The following is a 22851-nucleotide window of genomic DNA, read 5'->3' as shown; positions in this document are numbered from 1 at the left end:
ATTTCTGATATGTCTCTTTTCTTCACTGTTCTTTCAGTTTTTGCCTCAGGTATTTTGAAGTTTTCATTCTGAGATGCATAAACATTTAGAATTGTTATGTCTTTTTCATGAATCGAAACTTTTATTATTATGAAATGACCTTCATTATCCCTTACCATATTCTCTGCTCTGAAATCTATTCTGTCTGGTGCTAATATAGCCACTCCAGTTTCCTTTTGGTGTTAGCATGGCATTTTTTTTCATTATTTTACTTTTGACCTATTTTTGTCTTTAAAGTGCATTTCTTGTAGGAAGCATATCGTTGGACTTTTTTTATCTAATCTGATAATCTCTACATTTTAATTGCTGTATTTAGACTATTTCCTTTTAAATATGATTACTGATAAGCTTGTATTAGTATCACCTCTATTTCTTCTAATGTGTCATTGGCTCCTCTGGCCTCTGGTCACTCAAATGTTTCTCACCCAGCATTTGTATGTGTCCAGTCCAAAAGACCTGAGTTTTACTTACAAGAAATATGATACTAGAAACACAACTATTCTACGTATTCCTAGAAAGACACAAACCACTGAAAATAACTCTTGAAGAAATGGAAAATCTGAACAGATCCCAAACAAGTAAAGACATTTAATTAGTAATCAAAAAACTTAGACATACACACACATAGAGTGAGCGAGTGAGAGCGCCCAGGACTAGATAGCCTCACTGATGAAGTATATTAAAGATTTAACACCAGTTCATCACAAATCATTTTGAAAAACAGAAGATGAGGCAGCACTTCCCAACTCATTAGAAGAGGCCAGTATTAGTATGATAACGAAACCAGATAAATATATCACAAGAAAACGAAACTACAAACCAATGCCTCTTATGAATATAGACACACAAATCTCAAAAACTACTAGCAAACAGAATTCAGCAACCTCTAATAAAGGGATTATACATCCTGATTGAGATTTAGCTCAGAAATGCAAAAGTGATTCAACATACAAAAATCAATCAGTGCACTAGAGCACATTAACATAATAAACAATAAAAAACACATAATCATCTCAACAGATGCAGAAAAAAGCATTTGACAAAAATACGCACTCCCATGATGAAAACATTCAACAAACCAGGAATGTAAGGGAGATTTCCCAACCTGATAAAAGCCATTTACAAAACAATCCTACAGCTGACATCATGCTTAATGATGAAAGACTTCCTCTCTAAGATCTCTAAGCCTTCCTCTCTAAGATCTCTAAGCCTTCCTCTCTAAGATCAGGAACAAGATAAAGATGGCAGCTCTTGATACTTGTAGTCAACATTGTCCTGGAAGTTCTCACCTGAGCAATTAGGCCACAAAAAGAAATATCAGGTATATACATGGAAAAGAGAAATAAAGCTATCCTGTTGGCAGATGACATGTTCTTCTGTGGAGAAAATCCTAAGGAATCCACCAATACAGTATTATAACTAATATATGAGGTTAGCAATGTCACAGAAGACAAGATCAATATACAAAAATCCATTTTATTTCTGCACACTAGCAATAAACTGAAACTGAAATTAAGAAAATATCCATTTACAATAGTATAAATAATCAAATTTGTAGGAATAAATTTAATAACAGAACTGCAAAACAGATTCACTGAAAACTACACAATGCTTCTGAAAGAAATTCAAGAAGACATGGATAAATTGAAAGACATCACTGTGAATAGCTTTGAAGATTTAGTATTGTTAAGATTGCAATACTCCCCAAATTAATCTAATCCGTATCAAAATCTCAGCTGCCTTTTTTGCAGAAATTGACAAGCTGATATTAAAATTCGTATAAAAATGTAAAACGCCCGGAGTAGCCAAACCAATCTTGAAAAGGGAGAACAAAGTTGGAGGACTGAACACAGTCATCAAGAGAATGTTATACTGTCCTAAGAAGAGACGTACAGATCAATGGAACAGGATTAAAACTCAAAAGCTAAACCCATACATTTCCAGTCAATTGATTTTTGATAACGATGACATGAAAATTCGATAGAGGAAGAGTAGTCTTTTCAGTGATGATGTTGGAAGAATTGGGTATCCACAAGAAGGTACAGCCAGATATCCCTAGATAAAAGAATGAAACTAGATCTCTCTGCCTTATACCATCTACTACAAATATTAATTCCAAATGGATCAAAGACCTAAATGTAGGAGCTAAAACCATAAAGCTGTTAGTATGAAGGAATCATAGATATAAATATTCATAACCTTGGAGAGATACCAAAAGCACAAGTAACAAGGGAAAAAATAAATTGGACTTCATCAAAATTGAAAATTTTGTGCATCAAAGGACAACATCAAGAGAGTTGGGACAGAGAAAACCCACTAAGTGGAAGAAAATATTTGTAAATCATATATCCAATAAGGGTCTAGTATCTATAATATATAAAGAATTTTTACAACACAGTAATAACCCAATTTTGCTGGGAAAAATTAGTGCTAAATATGTATTTGTTGAATGGATAAGCCAAATGATAGAAATTAAAATAATTCCAACGTTCATCTTTAAGAATAAAGAAGCACTAAAAACAATTGCAGAAATATAACAGGATGAGATTATAGATATTCCAAGGTATTATCAGAAAATGATATTCAAAAGACAAAAATGATAGATCAAAAGGACAAGGTAAACAGTCCCCAACAGACCTTTATTCCGGAAGATCTAACTGTATGGTAAGGAGAGCATACCCAGATAATGGAGTAACAGCAATGGCCAATTCAACAAATTAGGATTAGCAAATTAGCTGTATTTCTAGAAAAATGCTACCTCTGATTCTCATCTTAATATACTAGAATTTCAATGAATCATAAAACTAAATGCAAAAACAGAGTGAAAAGAAGATGAATTACAGATTGATATTTAATTTATTTCAGGTTGGGAAATGGAAGAAATAATAAAATGTCAGTTGATTGGATTACATAAATATTTTAAACTCCTGCCTGGCAAAAAAATAAATAAAAGGCAAACAATAAACTGGGAAATAGCTGTAGTATATTTTTAGACTGGTGCTGTTCAATAGAAATATAGCTCAAGGCATAAATGTGAGTCACATATATAATTTTAAATTTTCACTAGCCATATTAAAAAGAAACAGGTGAAAATTAAATTTAATGATATATTTTACTTAACCCAACATATTCCAATATTTGGAATCCAACATGTAATAAGAGCACTAATTAATAAAATATTTTATATTCTTGATTTGGATAAGTCTTCAAGACCTTGTGCGCATTTGGCCCTTACGACACATGTAAATCCAGACAGGTGTTCAATGGCCAGGCAGGCACAGCTTCCCAGGTCAGTGAATTAACACCAGCCCGCTCCATGTGGATTTAATGGCTAGCATCTGAGAAACTGCAGTTACAGAGCAACAGGGGGAAAAATGGCTAAAGATGTGAACAGACAACCCAAAGAAGAACTATTGACCAAAAAGCACATTTTAAACAGTGTTCAATGAAACTAATAATGTAAGCAGGGTGAAAGCATTTAGTGCAATTTTTCACAAATTTGAATAAGAATACTTTCTTTAAAAAATAAAATTATAATTGTCAATAATAGTAAGTATTCAGTGGGGTGAGACACTCTTGTATGCTGGACTGAGTGTACATTGATACAGCTCATCTGAAATATGCAGCAATGTGTATCAAGAGCTTTTTAAAAGCTAGGTTATTTTACTTTTTGAAATCTAAAGAGAAAAAATCAAAGGTGTGAACAGAGATTTACCTGCAAGAATATTCATTAGAGTGTGGCTTATAATAAATAATGATTTAAGTAAATGGTATGTGCTGTCAAGTATCATGTTGTTTACAAAGATAGACTGTTAGAGAATGCTCAGAAAACCATATTATATGAGAAAAGCATAACATAAATGATATAATCCTAATGTTATAAAATATTTTATGTATGTATAGAAAAAATGCTAGAGAGTAAAATCCACCCAAGAGCTAACAGTGTTTATATATAACTAGTGCTATTTAGATGGTATTAATTTCTTTCTATTTGTTTATAGTTTTATACTTTGACCATGTATCACAGTTTTAATGGAGGAATCAATCTGCACTAAAAAGTAGATGAGCCTTTGTCACAATATGTAACTCTTCTGATCTATGATAGGCAAGGTGGTGTGGGAGGCACTTTGGGACCTGCAAGGAAATTTAAGTCAAGAGTTTTTAATATAGTGATGTGCAAAGGGAAAACAATTAAATTGTACAACAACCAAAGAGTAATCACAATAGCACGTTATAATTAGTTTCCAAAAGTTTCAATGACAGCGACTGAACGTTATTCTACTTCGATATTAATACTACTACTAACCAACTATAAATATGAGCAGTCAAACTCAGCAGTTGTTGTGTACTCACGCAGTGTACCTCCTGAATTACTTTTGTGGTTGCAGCCCCTATTTGTGTATTTTACTGTGGGTTAAGGTTAAGGTGAATGCAATGGTAAGCAGGATTTTGTTAAATATTATTTTTAGCACTTCTTTTATATTGAACTAACACCTAAAGTACATAAAGATATTAATGTGCAACTAGGCTTTGAGAATTAAGTAGATATTTTGTCTTTTTGTAAATGATCACACCAGTTAAATGGGAAGTTCATATTTACAAAGAATTTTGTCATCTTCTTGTGGTTCCCTGTAGTCTGGTACCATTCTTTATCTAAATAGTATGCTAAAGAGGCAGCAAAAGTAGAGCAATTAGGTCTTATAAAATTAGATGGAAACTTCCCTTGGAAAGAGAAACATTTTTGCTATTAGTCATTTCTACCACATTTCAATCTGGAGAATCTTGATTACAGAGAAAACAGATTCAAAAAGCTTTTCCTTGGGACATCTCTAGGAAATACTTATGTGCTTAACTTTTTTTTTTAGAGAAAAGGCTTTTTTAGACCAGAAAAACTAAATCTTGAATTAAGAGTAAGAGCAGATCAAGATTTAAATATTAACATTAAGATGGTGTCATTTTAGATATTTTCTATCTACAAAACCGTGCAATTTTGTGATGCAATTAGCGATGTTTCCCTTTGAGACTATAGTAAAATTGCTCATTTAAGTAATGATGCTATTAGGCAACCATCTGTAATAAATTTGTTTTTATAGTCTATCTGAAATCATGTTCTTGAATACCAAAATGTTAAATAGTAAAACATTACATTTTTAAAAAAGAATCCTGGAATGAAAATCACTTCTGCTGATTAATCAGTGCTAGATAATTGAGATATAAGGACAGAATTTCTTCTAATAGGTACTTGGAAGACCATGGTCCTAGAATTCATATTTACTCTGGATATAAGGAGATAAACATGCATGTAATTCCCAAACTGAATAATCTGGTTTCTTCTTGGTCTTCAGAATAATTGACCATCTGCTTATTGTTTGAAATATCTTTCTGTAGTAAGCTGGGAGTAGGGAAAGCAGTGGGGGAGGGAGCAATAGTATCTATATTTAAAACTGTTTCTCTGTAAGCTTTTATACCAAACTTTTCAAAACTAAACATTTTTGGAGCACAAGCACCCAATGGCCATCAAATGTCCTTTATTTGCAATATTATTACAACTGAAAAGGCTTCAAAGGAATGGTTTAGGGAACAGGTGTTTATGCTTAGTTAACATTTAGGCCTGATTTGAGTTCATTCAGCATTGTTGGCCTGTATTTAAGGGAATCAGCCATGATATGTTATCACATTTCTTCAGTCTTTTCTTACAGATCTAAGATTACACAATGAACTCTGATGAATAAGGAAGGGTGCACATAAGTTTAAAATAGTCATACTGCAGGTAACAAATTAGTGCACAGCCCAGGTTTCAAGCCTGCTGAATCTCACATATGGGAGGAGAACAACCACCAGATGGCTGAAGATACCCTGGGGCTACAAGAGCCTGGGTCTGCAATGGTCAGGAGGGTGCAGAAGAATTTTTTTTTTTTTTTTTTTTTTGTGCAAGAAAGAGAACCATTGTATATTTTGTATTGAGGTAAAATTCACATAACAAAATTCACCATTCATAGTATTCTCTTATAATTCTTTTTATTTACATAAAGTCAGTAGAAATATCTCCGCTTTCATTCCCGACTCTAATGAGTCTTTTTTTCTTGCTCAGTCTAACTAAAGGTTTATTAAGTTTGTTTATCTTCTGGAAGAACCAACTTAGATTTTTTTTTATTGTCTCTTCTGTATTTCTACTCTATATTTCAATTATTTTCACTCTAATATTTATTATCTTCTCCATTCAGCTTGTTCTGGATTAAATTTGCTGTTCAATTTTTAGTTCCTTAAAGTAAAAGATAAGGTTATTGACTTAATGTATTTCTTTCTTCATATAAGCATTTGAAGTTAAAATTTACCTCAGTCACTCCATTTGCTACAATCCTTAAATTCGGATATGTTTTTATTTTTTTCATTTATCTCAGCTTATCTTCTATTTTCTGTTTGGTTCTTCCGTAACCCATTCATTAAGAGTATTCTGTTCAATGTTTACTTATTTGCGAATTTTCCAGTGTTCCTTCTGTTATTGATTTCTGATTCAGTTCACTGTGGTCAGAGAAGATACTTTGTATGATTTAATTTTCTGAAATTTATTGAGACTGGTTTTGCAGTGTAACATGTGGTCTGTCCTGGGGAATGTTCCATGTGCACTTGACAAGAGCGTGTACTCTGCTGCTGTTGAGATGAATACCCCATATTTGTCTGTAAGGTCTGGTTGGCTTATCATGCTGTTCAGGTCCTTCGTTTCCTTATTGTTTATATGTGTAGATATTCAATCCATTATTGAGAGCAGGACCTTGAAGTCTCCAACTTAGATTATTATTGAACTATCTTTTTCTCTCAATTCTGTTACTGTTTGCTTCATATATCATGGGGATCTGATGTTTAGTACAGATATGTTCATAATTGTTCATCTTGTTGAGGGATTGACCCTTTTATAAGTATATGTCATTTTTTGTCTCCAACAAATTTTATCTTATAGTATATCTTATCTGATATTAATATAGCTACCATAGTTCTACTTTGGTTATTATTTACATAGAATATCATTTGCAACCTTTTAATTTATAACCTACTTATTTCATTAGCTCTAAGGTAACTCTCTTATAGAAAACATAGTTGGATTGTCTTTTAAAAAATTTCTTCTATCATTTCTACCTTTTAGTTTACATTTAAGGTAATTACTCATAAGGAAGGACTTGTTCCATTTTGTGATTTGTTTTCATATATTTTATTTCCATTTTGTTTCTCAGTTCCACCATTACTGCCTGTTTGGTAAATCAATAGTTTTTGGTGTATCATTGTGATTCCCTTCTTGTCTCTTTTACTACATATGTTTTGGTTATTTTCTTAGTTGTTGCCTGGGAGATTACAGTTAATACCCTAAATTTATAACAGTTTAGTTCAAATTAATACCAACTTTGTTTCAGACGTATACAGAAACTTTTCTCCTATGAACCTTTATGCTCTTTTACATTTTTATTGCTGCAAATTATATCTTTAAGCATTGTGTACTCATTAACAGATTTATACTTATTGTTTTATGCATCTGTATTTTAAATCATTTAGGAAAAAGAGCATTAATACTGACTTTTATATTTATCAATGTAGTTACTTTTACCAGTGTCTCTCATTTCTTTACATGCATTTGAGTTATGGTTTATAGTCCTTTTATTTTAACCTAAAGAATTCCCATTATTTCATATAAGGCAATTCTGCTAGTGACAAATTCTCTCCATTTCTGCTTATCTTGGAATGTCTTAGTTTCTTTTTCAATTTTGGTGAGTGTTTTCAGATATAGAATTCTTGGTTGGCAGGGTTCCCTCCCCTCCCCTCCTTCTCAAATATGTCATTCAACTTCCTCCAGCCCATATGGTCTCTGATAAGAAATTAGCTTTTAATCTTACTGAGGATCCCTTGTACGTGATGGGTTGCTTTTCTCTTAATGCTTTTAATATTTTAAATTTTAATAGTTTGATTATACTGTATCTTAGTGTGAGTCTCCTTAAGTTTCTCCTACTTTATCCTTGAGCTTCTTGGATGTTTAGATTCATGTCTACCATCACATTTGGAAAGTTTTAGCTATTATTTCTTCAAATATTGTTTCTCTTTTTCTTTCTTCTGTCTTTCGGGGACTCCCATTATGCATATATTGGTATGTTTGATGGTATGCAACAGGTCTCTTAGGCTCTGTTCATTTTTCTTTCTGCTTTTCAGACTGGGTAATCTTAATTGGCCTTATCTTGAAGTTCACTGATTTGTTGTTCTGCCTGGCCAAACCCCTCCAGTTGTTGAACCACTTTAGTGAATTTTTCTGAAATGAGAAATTTTATTTTGCTTTATCAGACTTTCTATTTGATCTCTTTTTATTATTTCTCTATGTTTATTGATATTCTATATTTCATGAGACATCATTATCTTAGTTTTTTGTTGACTTTAGTTTTTTGTTGACTTTAGTTTTTTGTCCATAGTGTCTTTTACTTCTTTGAGCACAAGACAGTTAGTTCATTTAAAGACTTTGTCCCTGATGTTCCATAGCACTGGACGATGACTCTGGTTAACAATAATATATTACACAGTTTTAAATAGCTAGGAGAATACTGAATGTTGCTAACACAAAGACATTATAAATATTTGAGGTGATGAATATGCTAATCACCCTGATCTGATCACTACATATTACATGCATCATAACATCACTCTGTATCCCATAAATTATGTGTCAATTTAAAAACATTTTAAATTATATGTACATAACTTCTGTGATATGGACAAAAGATTAAAGTATCAGAATTTGCAAAAAAAATTTTAATAAACTTTTTATCTCATAAGGTTAATGCCTGGATATCTTCAGGTATCGTTTCTATTAGTTTCTTCTTTTTTTTTTTTTCATGCTTATGGACCCTATAATCTTGTTTCTTTGCATGCCTCATTTTTTTTTAGAAGCTGAACATTTTGAATATTATATTCTGGTAAATCCAAAAATCAGATTTTCCATCCTTTTCAGGCTTGTTTGTTAAGTAACTTTTATAGTCTATATTCTTTGTTTTGTGTGGCCATTGAAGTCTCTTTTCTGTTAGGTTAGTAGTCAGCTGGTAATTCAACAGAGATTTTCATAAAACTTGGACCAAAAAATACTTTTTAAAATCTGAATTATTTGCAGATGAACTACATGTTTGTGTGTTGGGTATGTCTTCAACACACATAAGCCTCTATTTCCTGCATGTGCAGAGCCTGAGGTCAGCAGGAGATGAGAGCTTTGGGCCCTTCTCAGGCCTTTTGTGAGAATGTTCCAGGCTTCTAGATTCCCAGAAATATATTGGTACTTTTCAGTACTTTTCATGATTCCCCAGATCATCTCATTCCCATTCTTTCTTCACAATCTTTTTGTTTAGTCTATTGTTTGTCTTAACCATTATTCATTGTCCTGGGTAGCACTGACTAATCCATTTGCCTTTAAACGTTTTAGATAAATGACCCCCACTAGCTTTGTCAGCCCTAGGAAAATTAGCAGTTGGGTAAAACAAAAGCAAGCCCTTTGAGCCAGTCTTTCAGGGATCCACCAACCAGGTCAAAATAAACAGCAGTTCTTTGAAAATAAGGTCCGTTGTGCTCCTCTGGTACTTGGTACCTGTCCTGAGCACGCAGATGTCTTGAAGGCCGTCATTGAGCTGAGAAGCATGAGACAATCAAAGTAAGTTAAAATGCTGCATAGCTCTTTTACTCAGATTCAGCTGTTTGGTTTTTTGTTGTTGTTGTTGTTGTTTTTCTTAAGTATCCCTCTCATTTCTATAAGCTCCTAAGTAGTTTCTAGAATTCCACAAATGTTGACTAACAGTTCTTGCTAGTCTGTTGATTGTTTTTATGAACTGATAGACTTTTGAAGTTCCCTACTCCATCATTTTTGAGATTGTGTTTAAATTGCCTGTTCATTTATATTTACTGAGTTATAATGAACATGAAAACAGGTAAATAACTGCCATTTTCAGCATTGAACCTCTTTGATTTAGCAAAATACTGACACATAACAGGATCTAATGTTTATTCTCACATCCTATATTGTTATCAAAATTCTTCCAAATTCCATTTTACCCTGGTTCTTCCAGTTTCTGGGATCCTGTATCAACCATAAAACTTTTTCTTGCTGGTCATACTGTCAGAAGGACATGTTTAACTAATTGGTCAATTAAATCTTCTTGCCTTCATGTGCTAGATTATGTGAGGGCTTAGAAAATAAACATCTTCCAACTTCAGGAAGATTTATAAGGGCATAGGAGATGTCAACTGAATAATAGTGATAATTGGAGAAAATTTTGTGGCCTGGAACTATCAGACAAAAATGTAAACTGGATGAGGTTCCTGAGATGAATCTACAAGGATAAGTGGGATTTGAATCAGTTTAGATAGACGGAATGGCATTCAAAGGTACGAGCATCTAGATTAGAGAGAAAAGAGCATATAGGAAAGTAGAGGAAATGTGGCATGTTTGGAAAGGCAGATTCCTGTTGTGCTTTTAAAAGATATGGCCCTGAACCAGGTGCTAGATAGTTCTATCTTGGTAAAATACTGTAACTGAAAAAAGTACTCACATGAGAGTAAGAAGATAGGAGTTTTGAGGTGATTTTGCTACTGACTGTTTTGCTTTAGATAAATGACTTCCCCTCACTGGGCCTCAGAATTGTCTTTTATACATTAGTGGGTTCAGAATAGATAATACGGAGAGGTCCTTTCAGCTCTAACTGTAACGCTTAAGGTTCTTGCCTAGCCACGCCAAAGAACTGGTGCTGACCACGCGAGTGATAAGAGACACGGACCAAGGGTGAGAAAAAGCTGTAGGTTTTATAGAGCCAAGTGAAAGTACAAAGCTTCCAGTGTGGAAGGGGTCTTGAATGGGTAGCCAGAGTCAGATTATACAACTGCCTTTGAAATTCTTTAAGGTTGGAAATATGTGTGGCGGGAAGATGTTACTAGAGCGAGAAACAAAGGCAGTAAATTTTTTGTGACATGTCTTAGATTTTGAGGCAAACCGGAATTGCAACTTAGGTTTTATCTACTTTATGACCTTGCAGCTGCATGGCAAAGGAGACAGGATCTTACAGGACTTTATAAAGTATGTTTACAAGGAATTGGAATTGGGAGCATAGATAAGGTCTGCCGGTCACAGAAAAATGGGCAGTTAACATTCCTTTTAGTTTTGGGGGAGGGCAAAGGGAGAGAGGACACAGGGAAGCTTACAGCAAAATTTTCACTGTTTATAGCTTTCTTGGGGAAGAAAACAGCATGCACAAATTCTGATGTTAGGAATATTTTAAGCATATATCTTCAATATTATTCATCCAGGACCAAAGTTAAGTCCTGATACAGGAAATGAGTGAGTTTCACAGCTTTCTGAGCCCCTACTCAACCCAGGAAGCCCAGATGGCCCCACCTCTCATAACCATCTAAGATATGACTGGTAACAGTCTTGCAGCCCTTCTTTCCTTCCTTCCTTTTTAAATTATTCTTCCTTATTCCATCTACCTTCAATTAAAGAAAAAAGGTGAGAAACAAGGAAAAACACTATGAGGTTTGAGAACTCATGCAGCTCACAGAAACTGACAAAAAATATGTGTCAATATATTTAGAACCCAGTTGTGAATTTTCTTTCTTGTAATAGCAATAACTTAATATACTCATAATAATCTTGTAGAACTTCGTGTCTGATAAGCGTCTAAAACCTATTTCTGTGCCGGTGATGCCAGTCTTTCTAAGTGTTTAACTAAAATTCATCCACTGACCAAGAAGTAACTTTAATTTACTTCTGAAAATGAAATTTTGAGAAATTGATGAAAAGCTTAATGAACATGGGGATTTGTCACCATTAAAAGCAGAATGGCAGGCAGAAACCTCCAGCACTTTTTGAGTTGTTAGCTCTCAGGACTCTTGTAATTGATTGGCTTTAAACTTACAAGAAGTGTCACCTCATACCTTTTATCGCAAGCATTTATTCTCTGGAATTTCTGTGAACACATTAAGATTAATAGAAATTAGACTCTAATGAAGAAACTCAGGACATTAGGATTATTCCAATTAAGGTAATCAGACAGAAGACTGGATGGCTTCAGGATATATAATTTTTCATTCCTTTTTTATAAATAGAAGAGATGCTGCAAAATCACATACAAATGCAAATGTTCTGAAAATGGAGAACTATTATTAGAAGCCTTGCATTCTGTCATCAGCATAATAAAATCTGAAAACTCTTACCTGGCAGGCTGGAGCGGTCAGCCTATTGGAAAGGCACCTGCACCACTCTTAGATCTGATAGGAAAAATTGCTTAGAGCAGCAGCTCTCAAACTTTACCTTTCATCAAAATTACCTGAAAAGTTTGTTAAAATAGATTGTTGGACCATCCCTCCAGAGTTTCAGAGTCAGTGGGTCTGGGTGGGATCCAAGAGTTCTCCTTTGTACCAAGTTTTTAGGTAAAATTGATGCTACTTGTTTGGTAAGTGCTGGTGTCAATGGCAAGTAACATCTAAACTGAGACATGAAGGAGATACAGGATTTAGCAAAACACTGTGTTTGTATAGGTAGGAGGAGGGTGGTGAGGAAAGCTGAGGGCAAAGGCTCAGATAGAGGATAACTGCATGTCATCCAGAGGGACCTGCAGAACTATAGGATGTAGAGAGTGTGGAGAGATGTGGCTGCAGAGGTGAGGAGGAACCAATTTTTAGAAGTGTTTTACCATACTAAATTTTGGTGGAGAGCCAGTGACTATAAGCAGGGAAGCAATATGATCAGATGTACAATAGCGAAAGACCATGTTATCCATCATAGAGTGTGGATTGAAGGTGGGCCAGACCAGTAAGGAGACTAGTTAGGAAGCTACTATAGGAATGAATTGGTGGCTAGGAGCTGTATAGTGGCAGTAAGAATGGAGAAAAATAGAAGAATTTGAAAGATACTTAAGAGGGAGACATTAAATTCTTCATGATTCATTTGATTGCTGGAACGTGGATAAGGGAGAAAAATCCAAGTTTATTCCTAAGCTTCTGCTTCGTACAGTTAGACAGGGCTGTAACACAACAGCAGAGGTAGGTTGGAGAACAGCAAAGTGGGTTGGAGAAGGAAGGAGTGGAGAGAGGGGCGATTTTGTGTCAGGCCCTGCTGATGTCCAGTGGGCCCCTGAGTATACAGGGATTGAGCCCAAGAGAGTGATATGAACTGGAGGTATAGAGGTAGGACTTGCTGGCATATAGATGATAACTGAGATAGGGGAGCCAATGGAGTTGCTTGGGTGCAATATATAGTAATAATATAAAGTGGCTACATTTAGGAGATCCTTGGAAACTGCCATTTAAGGGGAAGACTGAGGTAGAGAAGTCTGCAATAAAGATTGAAAAGCAGCTAGCCAAGAAGTGGGAAGAAAGTGGGAAGAGAGAACTAGGAAGAAAACCAAGAGAATGTGACATCATGGAAGCTGAGGGTTCCAGCCACATCAAAAGCTGGGGAGAGACCATGTAAAATAAGAAGTGAACAACATCAGTTCACTCTTGGAGAAAGGTCATGGGTAACCCAAGTACAGGTTCTTATGGTGAGCTATATAGCTTGAACCAGAAATGTCTAGAAAATGAGAAAGCAGAGGCAGATGTATATGATGACAATTTCTGGGTTACCCTTTTTATCATTTCACAATGATTTCCATGAATTTATCTGCTATTAATAATGAAAATTGAATGTACCCTTTAAATATGCCTTTTCATATTAAATTTTGGATGTTTCTTGCAGTCTTCCCATATATGTTGGGCTTTCCTTCAGAAATAGTGAAACCTTCTGAACTCATGGTCTCCTGAAGATTTAGCTATGAAAACATAGTGGAAAAGTCATCCATATAGGAAGTCCAATGATTCAAATTTTTTTTCTACAGTTGTATTTCATACAAATGCATGTCTATGTATTCTTTTTTATAGTCTGACCTGTAGGCTTCTTTTAAGACAATCCTAGAAAAATGCATCTTATTCCATTTTACGAAAACCAATATCCTGAAATGCTTAGATTGAAGTGTAGAGTTGTGTTTATTATGTTTTCTATTATTTGAAAGCCAACAAAATCAATAATGGAAGACTCATGAGGGATTTTGCTTTGGTTTTGCTCTCTTGAAATGAGATTATAGGGATTTTACAATCTTGAATTCTCAAGCTATACAATAAATACCCAAAGGGCTATCTAGAAAACATAAACATTTCTGATAATTTAGAAATGAGATTTGAGTAAAAGGTTCCTATAACTGGAATCATAGATTTCCTTTGCAAAAGACAAAACTGATTAAGAAGTATTTTAAAGGAGACAGTTACTTAACAAATCCACTATTAGCTCTCTATGAGATTCAAAGTTTCTATGGGAATTGTGAAACAAGTATAAAAAATATATTTATCACATTTTGACCATGGAAAGAATATATAGTTCATAACTATTTTTTTCTCTGAAGCACTCTCAACCTGATGAAAACTCCTTGCCTTAACTTGAAAACTCCCTAGGAGTTGCTGGGTATTGAGAACCAAACTTTGCTTCCTGCTAACCTGTTCCCCCTACTGTCCCTAAAGACAGCTTGCATTTCCCTGCTTTTGTTTCCCGTCAATTAGAATATCCCCTTATATATTTTCCACTTTCCTTCATTTCTACCTATTGATATCCCCCAAAGCCCAGATCAAATACTACCTGTTCTATTGGGTCAGATTTGCTAGCCACATACAATATATAATGTTAGCTATTGCACATGGTAGCTATTTGCAAACTTACTTCTAGTTAAATTGTAAGTTTCTAGAGACAAAAATTGTATCTTATACCTTCCACGTTGCCTAGCATGATGCCTAACATATGGTTGTCACTATATAAATGTTTGTTCATTATATTTAAAATGTTTACATTAAGAGTAAAGCTAGAATTTGGAACCATTTTCTCTTTTTCTGCCCTTGCCAAACTATGGAAGAAAAGTGGGTCAGGTTCTCTCTGGAGAATGTAGTCATTCAAAATTTAGAATTCATCCAGGTTCAACCAGAAACAAATACGTGTACATTATGATTACAAGTTTCTCCTACAGAAAATAAGATTGGAACTGGCAAAAATACTAATTTTCCAAGAAATTTCTATTTCTAAGGTAGAATTCTTGAATCTTTTAATCTGCTAATTACAATGAAAACCTTCTTATCCAATATAACTGGACTTAGTAGTATATTTGGTCAATTTGTTGAAGTTTTTTAAAGTAGAAAAGCATTTAAAAAGTATATAGATACTATAATTTAAAACACAAATTCACCAGTCTTTTTGAAATAAGGCTTCTTTTTGACTATGGGTTTGATATTTAGAGTTCATTGTTCTCTCTATAGCATAAATCACCAAAATGTATTATCTACTGCATTGTGTTCAATTTTTTTGAAGTAATCTGAGTGTAGAATTTTTTTAGCTTTTTCTTTATTGACGATTCTCTATTTTAAAATTTCTTCACTTCCACTAAGTTAACATTTTATTTTAATGTTTAATTTTTATCTTTCCAAAACATTCAAGAGAGATTTCATAGAAAAAGTTTCCTTGCCTGAGCACGGTGGCTCTCGCCTATAATAATCCTCAGCACTTTGGGAGGCCAAGGCGGGCAGATCACCCGAGGTCAGGAGTTCAAGACCAGCCTGGCCAACATGGTGAAACCCCGTCTCTGCTAAAAAATACAAAAGTTAGCCAGGCATGGTGGCACATGCCTGTAGTCCCACCTACTTGGGAGGCTGAGGCAGGAGAATCACTTGAACCCAGGAGGTGGAGGTTGCAGTGAGCCGAGATTGTGCCGCTGCACTCCAGCCTGGGTGACAAAGCGAGACTACATCTTAAAAAAAAAGTCTCCCTTTGTTTCATAATCATGTATAATTATTTTATTTAGTATTTAACAGTGGGCATAATTTGGGAACAAATACACCTGATTCATAACAAATAGTAATTAAACTGGTTGGAGCAGAAGTGCTTAGGCATAGTGCCAGTGTTAGCGTTCGCCAGTGTTAGCATTCACTATGACATGGATAGCACTTAATACATTGCATGTACAGCATGGAGAGTAACTATTAATCTGGGGAACTGATGAGATGGGGCATGGTTAAGAGATCTTCTGTTTTACTTGTATTTGTTACTATATTTCTGACAGTGTTTCACAGAAAAATTGAGAAGTATTTTGTTAATAATTAAATAACTTTTCCCTCTGTCCTGAAGGACAGTGGGGATAATTTAATGGATGTGTTGTGTTAATTCAGGGAGAATTGCCAAAGGTCTCTATATGGAGGAACAATATAGCATAGTACATCAAGGCTATTTCAGGTGTATTGGCTTCATTTCTGGATTTAGAATAATCTTTATAAAAAATTCATTTGACTTAAAATTATTCAAAGAATGAAGTGAAGGAGAGAATAGAACATTGAGAAAATGTGTTTATTTTTATGCTTTATGGAAATTGGTTACAGATACTCTCACAGTATCATAAACCACTCATGGTGGTTTATGTCAAATCATAATTTTGTGACATCAAATATCAGAATGGGGTGGGGAGTTAAAATCAGCCGAGAATATTCTAGAAATGAAATTGAAGAATAGGCAGAGAATTCCTATAGTAAGGGTGCATTTTGTCTTCACACATTATTTAGAGATAAAACAGTGCTTAGATATCATCTAATCTAGTAGTTCTCAACTCTGGCTCTTCATCTGAGATATATACAGAAAAAACTCTTAGTTTTTAAAAATCACATTTCCTATAGGCCATCCTAATTTTCTTCCTTAATGCAATGACCTTATTTAGTCTACCTAGTGTTTAAATATTTCTCTCATTTTTATTATTCATATTATTTTTGGTAATATGATAAAATGACCATGAAAGTAGGTAATATGAAATGATTTTCAGAAAATACCTTTAATAACATTCTACTATAAAAAACAACTGGTTGAAGGAAGTTTTTTGAGTTAGTATAATACTGTAAAATACAACCACTTACTTTCAGGACTATTTTTTGATCCCCCAGAAACCTTGTTTGAGCAGTGTTTGCCTACGGATCTTTCTAAAGTCCTGAGAATTTTCCTTGAAATATTAAGACATGCTCAAAGATCTCCCATTATATATGAACCTATTGACCTAATGGACTCTAATGAAAGATATTTGTTTTACTACTGGAAGATAAACTAAGATAAAATTAAATAAAAATATGAGCAATACTGTTTCTGGATTTTGTGATGTTAAAACACTGCCTAAGCCAGGCACAGTGGCACGTGCCTGGAGTCTCAGCTACTTGGAAGGCTGAGGCAAGAGGAATGCTTGAGCCAGGAGTTCAAGGATGCAGTACACTATGATTGTGCCTGTGAATAGCCACTGCACTCCAGCATGGGCAACATGGCGAGACCCCATCTCTAAAACAAAAACAAATACAAAACAAAGCAAACTCTGATTAGCTACATTTTGGTGGGTTTACATTTTACCTAGAAAAATAAGTTTAGAGTTATACTTTCTGAATATTAGGTTTGCTTTCACATTTGAACTTTTGCTTTTCTAGGGTCTTGAAGGTGTTTCTTTCACGAACGGCTCAACGAATTCCATATATGACTGGTGGACGGGTAATGAGGATGCTGGCAGTAATACTCTTGGTAGTGTTTTGGTTTCTCATTGGCTGGACTTCATCTGTGTGCCAGAATTTGGAGAAACAGATTTCACTTATTGGCCAGGGGCAAACATCTGATCACCTCATCTTCAATATGTGCCTCATTGACCGCTGGGACTACATGACAGCAGTTGGTATGTGGTCACTTGTTTTGTGTGATGGTCTTACCATTTTTCGGTAGCATTAAAACTGACTTCTTTAAAAGTCTTGCCAGACTGTTTTGTAAAGCCTAAACTAATCTCACCTAATGTAATTCTGGTAAAGTAACATGAAAATGGCAGTAATGGCATGTGAAATGCAAACTTTTTTCTGGACATTTCTATTGTTTTTCAAAGGCATATAGCTTTGTTGAGAAAACGTAATCAAATAAATCAGAAAGGAGAAATGAAGTGAATAATGGCAACTTCTGTGTATAAAGAGCTTACTTTCTTCGATCTTATCAGTTGGTCCCCATTTGATTAATATTAGCTATTCTCTTGATCTATTTCCTTACTTGGGAGAAAAAAGGAAACATGCTGTTTTTTAAGATAAAATGTTGGCCCTATAATATATCAGACTTGGTGTCTAGGACACTCTTTGGAAAAAGGTTGTCTCTGCAAAATTTCTGATTAATCTATCTTTCCTATGCTGACCTCAAAACATAACTTATTTATAATTTTTATCTCTGGAGGTATAGAATTACACAAAGACTAAGCCATGCTCCATGAATGTAGTAAGTGCTATGTGGCTGAGAACCTGGAGAACTTTCAAGAGCTGCATCATGGCTTGGGCCCAAAACACAGATTTTTCTGGCAGCCCAGTGTCTTGAAAAGATGAGGAGGAAAATACACAGGAATTTTTCTGCTGCTAATATTAGTCTATTTTAAGCTAAGTCTCTAAACATACAAAAAAAGGGATATTTTATTGTTGTTCCCCTCAGTAAGCCACAGGACAAACCTTAATTGTCTTTGGCAGATATAAAAAATAGAAACATGAGTTTGATTCCCATTTTTTTGTCCCCCTCATATTTTGCAATTGTTGGCTAAATATTCACATCTAGTCTTTTGCTGGAAGCTAAAAAGTGTGTATTGAGTTTATAGTTCAAATGGAATATTTTTCTGGGCAAGATATTTTAGGAATCTTATAAACCTGGTATCTGCAATAGTGAAGCAATATGGGTATGTAAAGAGAATGATTATAATATATAAAAGCTTATTATATTTTGGGTAATATAACTATCAAGATAAATCATGACACTAGGGTAGGAAGCGATTCTGATCTTGGCTTTAGTCTGGATATGAAAATTAAATTGTATAGATAAAAAATTTCTACTCACCCTAACATTATTTTATGCTTTCAATGTGAGTTAACCAAATAGGAAAAATCATTTCCTTATATTATTATGAAGCAAAGGCCACTAGTTATTATTTTTCTGTTTTACAAAAAGAAAAAAAAAAAAAAGCAAACCCCTCCCCCTAAAAAAAAAAACAACAAACCCTCAAAATACATGAAGACAAGCAGAGAGCATGGCCTATTCACCAAGAAATTTTATGCATTGGAATTGAGATGCATTTGAGACCTTTAAAGATTTATTTTGCCCTCCAAAGAGGATCATATTCATGATTTCTATGTAGAAATATACAGAAGTATATAATTGTTAGTAACCTGTATCGTCATCATTCCTTTCATTAGATGGCTTCTTATTGATTCACATAGATGCATAAGAATTAAAAATTATTAAAAAGCAAAGTTAAGTGGTGAATATTCTTGGTGCAATAGTTTAGTAAAAGGAGATAGCAGTTTGGACTAGAACTCAGGAACCTTTTATAAAGGACAAGTTCTTTAACCATGGGTAATATTTACACTACCGTAAAGAGGCATAAAGAACATTCATTTTATAAGAATAGTGACGGTCCAGGCCTGGTGACTCACGCCTGTAATCCCAGCACTTTGGGAGTCCGAGGTGGGTGGATCGTGAAGTCAGGAGTTCAAGACCAGCTTGACCAACATGGTGAAACACCATCTCTACTAAAAATACAAAGATTAGCCAGACGTGGTAGTACACTCCTGTAATCCCAGCTACTTGGGACGCTGAGGCAGAAGAATCGCTTGAACCCAAGAGGTGGAGGTTGCAGTAAGCCGAGATCATGCCACTGTACTCCAGCCTGGGAGACAGAGTAAGACTTTGTCTCAAAAAAAAAAAAAAAAAGAAAGAAAAAAAAAATAGTGAAGGAGCGGGGCAGTGGCTCACACCTGTAATCCCAGCTACTCAGGAGGCCGAGGCATGAGAATTGCTTGAACCTGGGAGGTAGAGATTGCAGTGAGCCGAGATCACGCCACTGCACTCCAGTCTGGGCAACAGAGCGAGACTCCATCTCAAAAAAAAAAAAAAAAAAAAAAAAAAAAAAAAAAAATAGTGAAGGATGGAAGATGGAAGTGGGTGGAAATTGAAACAGAATACATTGTGAGTAATGCTGGATGGTTGAGTTTCTTGTGAGTTTATTAAATATACTGTTAATAATACTGTATGGTTACATTTATTGAAAATGTCTTAGAGGAATTTAGAGAAGCAGAAAAGTGATATAATGAATCAGTAAATTCAATCAAGATGACTATAAGGATGTATTTTTTTTTTTAAGTGAAATGTACCAAACTCACCAAATTCAGGGGTTTGGGAGTTGGAATCATTAGAAGGGAGGAAGAGCAGCTCTCAAAGTGTGGTCCTAGAACCCACAGCAGCTGCATCACCTGGGGACTTGTTAGAAATGCAGATTCTTAGAGCCCACTCTGACTTCCTCAATCAGACACTCCCAGATAGTGGAGCACAGCAATCTGTGTTTCATAAGCATTCCAGGTGATTCTCATATTACTCTAAAGTACAGAACTGCTGACCCTTGGAGGGAATCAGATGAACTTATGAGAACATAAAGATAACTAATCTCAATAAATGTCTTCAAATTCCTACCTTCATATCTATAAATCTTCCCATATCCACATTTATTCTTATATATTCTCCTTCAAATTTCCTAAGGTAACACCACAACCTGTGCCAGACTCATTTAACATTTTGGCACCCTCATCTCCAGTGGCCACTCTCACTTTATGTGAACTTTCTGTTATATAAAACTCCCCTACCTCCAAGTCACTTGTTGAAGACACTGAAGAATTCTGTTTTTTTTTTTTGTTTGTTTGTTTTTTGTTTTTTTTCAGTAGCTTTGGGGGTACAGGTGGTTTTGGTTACATGGATGAATTGTATACTGATGAAGTCTGAAATTTTATTGCACCTGTCACCCAAGGTAGTGTACATTGTACCCAGTCTGTAGTATTTTATCCCTTACCCCCTAACTCCTTCTGAGTCTCCAGTGTCCGTTATACCACTCTGTATGCCTTTGTGCGCCCATAGCTCACCTCCTACTTATAAATGAGGACATACACGATTTGGTTTTCCATTCCTGAGTTACGAAGAACTCCATTCTGATCACAACCCATTTCTAGCTCATTTACTCCCTCTACAATAGCTCTTTAGTAACACAGACTGTTTTCATTGTACTTTACTGCTCCTAAATTCTGCTCTCCTCCAGAGAGAAAGCTTACCAGGCAGCAGATTTTTCCACTTGCAGTATTGGAACTATGAAAAGAAAATGGGCATTTTTAAAAGACATTAATTTTGAATAATTCTGGGAAAGAGGACATAGAGAGTAATGACGACCCTGAGATAGACAGTGCAAAAGAAAATGAAGATTCATAGCTTGGGAGGGCTGCAGGGCATGCAGTTCCTTAGGCAATAACCAGGTCTCAGTTAAAGAGGTACCAAGAAACTAAGAGAAGAGACTGATTCTAGTGGTAGGATCTAGGTCATGGCTTCAGGAATGAGAAGTATCAAAACTTAAGAGGCAGAAATTAAACTAATACCCCTAAAGATGTTAGGTGATAACATTAGGGTCTCTTAGAAAATCAAGACTCGTGATGAGAGTGCAGGGACCAAGAAGTAAGAGGAAATTAAATTTTTGGTGATATTTGTTTTTGTCATCTCACAGTCAAAATGTTTTTGTCCTATAAACTACTGTAACACATTAGTTCCCATAGTGTGCTCATCCTATAGTGACACTGTTCTCTAAAAGAAAAAAAAAAAAGTCAGGGCATATAATTTTAAAAAAGAATATTTGGAATTAGGACTGTCTTGAGAAATCTGAGACGTGGTGGTTGTAATTATTTTTCACACTATGCTAATGAAAGTTTTCATTTATTTCTCTTTCAGCATGCAGCATCAATATTTAACCTCTCAATTTAATGGCTTCTAATGTGTAGTGTGTGCCTTTTTACAGTCTCTTTATAGAGCTCTATAAGTAACATGGTTTTGATACTCAGACTGTTAATCAAAAATAAATCCATATATTTTCAGTCAGCTAGAAAACCTGTACTGCTGAACAGTAAATTATTTCCTGGATCCTAAGCGGAAATGTTCCCATGTAGGAAGGGGCTGTAGAGAGGGAGGAAATAGGCTTAACCGTGAGCGTGGTGGGAAATCTTTCTCAAGAAGCTGTGTGCACTTACGTTAGTGTCAAGAGTTCGTTCAGAAAAAAAGAAAAAGTGACGATTAATACATTGGTACCTTTGCGTTCTGGATCAGCTTTACCCATACAAAACAATCCCTTTTTCAAAATAAGAAATCATTTGAGAGAGTGAACTACTAGTTTTTCCAGTGAAGTAGAGCTCTAGTTAGAAATATGGGTCATACATTCAAAGACCGGGTTCATTCTATTTTTGCTCATTGCACAGGGCTGCTCCAAAACTGCTCAGATGGATGACTTTCTTACCACAGTGTTTCAAAAGAGAAAACACGTATAGAAAATAGGTTGGAAAAATCTCAGAAGCTACAAGAGCCACAGTGTCTTCTTGAAGAAATTATTTTAAAACATAGAAGGGGGAAAATGGCTTTCAGAATCACATTGTCATTTATATCTATTTATAATTTTCAATTATTTTGTTTGTCCTGTATTAAAAAAATGAGATAAGCTTTAATGGAAAAAAATAAGGATAAGGACATTGCCACATGGACACTGGACAATGTGAGAAGTGCTTTTCAGGCAGAGTAGTCAGTTTTTCTTAACAAATGGCTTTATTCATCTGGTGGAAAGAGAATTTTAAAATTTGGATGTTCCAAGACATTTCTACATTATAATTCCTATAAATATT

At 34.8% G+C, this 22851-nt stretch overlaps 1 protein-coding gene across 1 annotated transcript in view; it reads left to right on the top strand.

Moving 5' to 3' along the window:
* Positions 1 to 22851, top strand: part of GPR158 (G protein-coupled receptor 158) — a 451105-nt gene that overhangs the window by 397951 nt on the left and 30303 nt on the right. Inside the window, exon 7 of the mRNA XM_030941019.1 lies at positions 17572 to 17810. Coding sequence (XP_030796879.1) covers positions 17572 to 17810 — 239 coding nt within the window. The remainder of the gene's footprint in view (positions 1 to 17571; positions 17811 to 22851) is intronic.

The sequence above is a fragment of the Rhinopithecus roxellana genome, chromosome 11, assembly GCF_007565055.1.
Source record: "Rhinopithecus roxellana isolate Shanxi Qingling chromosome 11, ASM756505v1, whole genome shotgun sequence".
NCBI lineage: Eukaryota > Metazoa > Chordata > Mammalia > Primates > Cercopithecidae > Rhinopithecus > Rhinopithecus roxellana.
The sequence above is the reverse complement of the archived record's forward strand: the minus strand, read 5'-3'. Positions and strand labels throughout refer to the sequence as shown.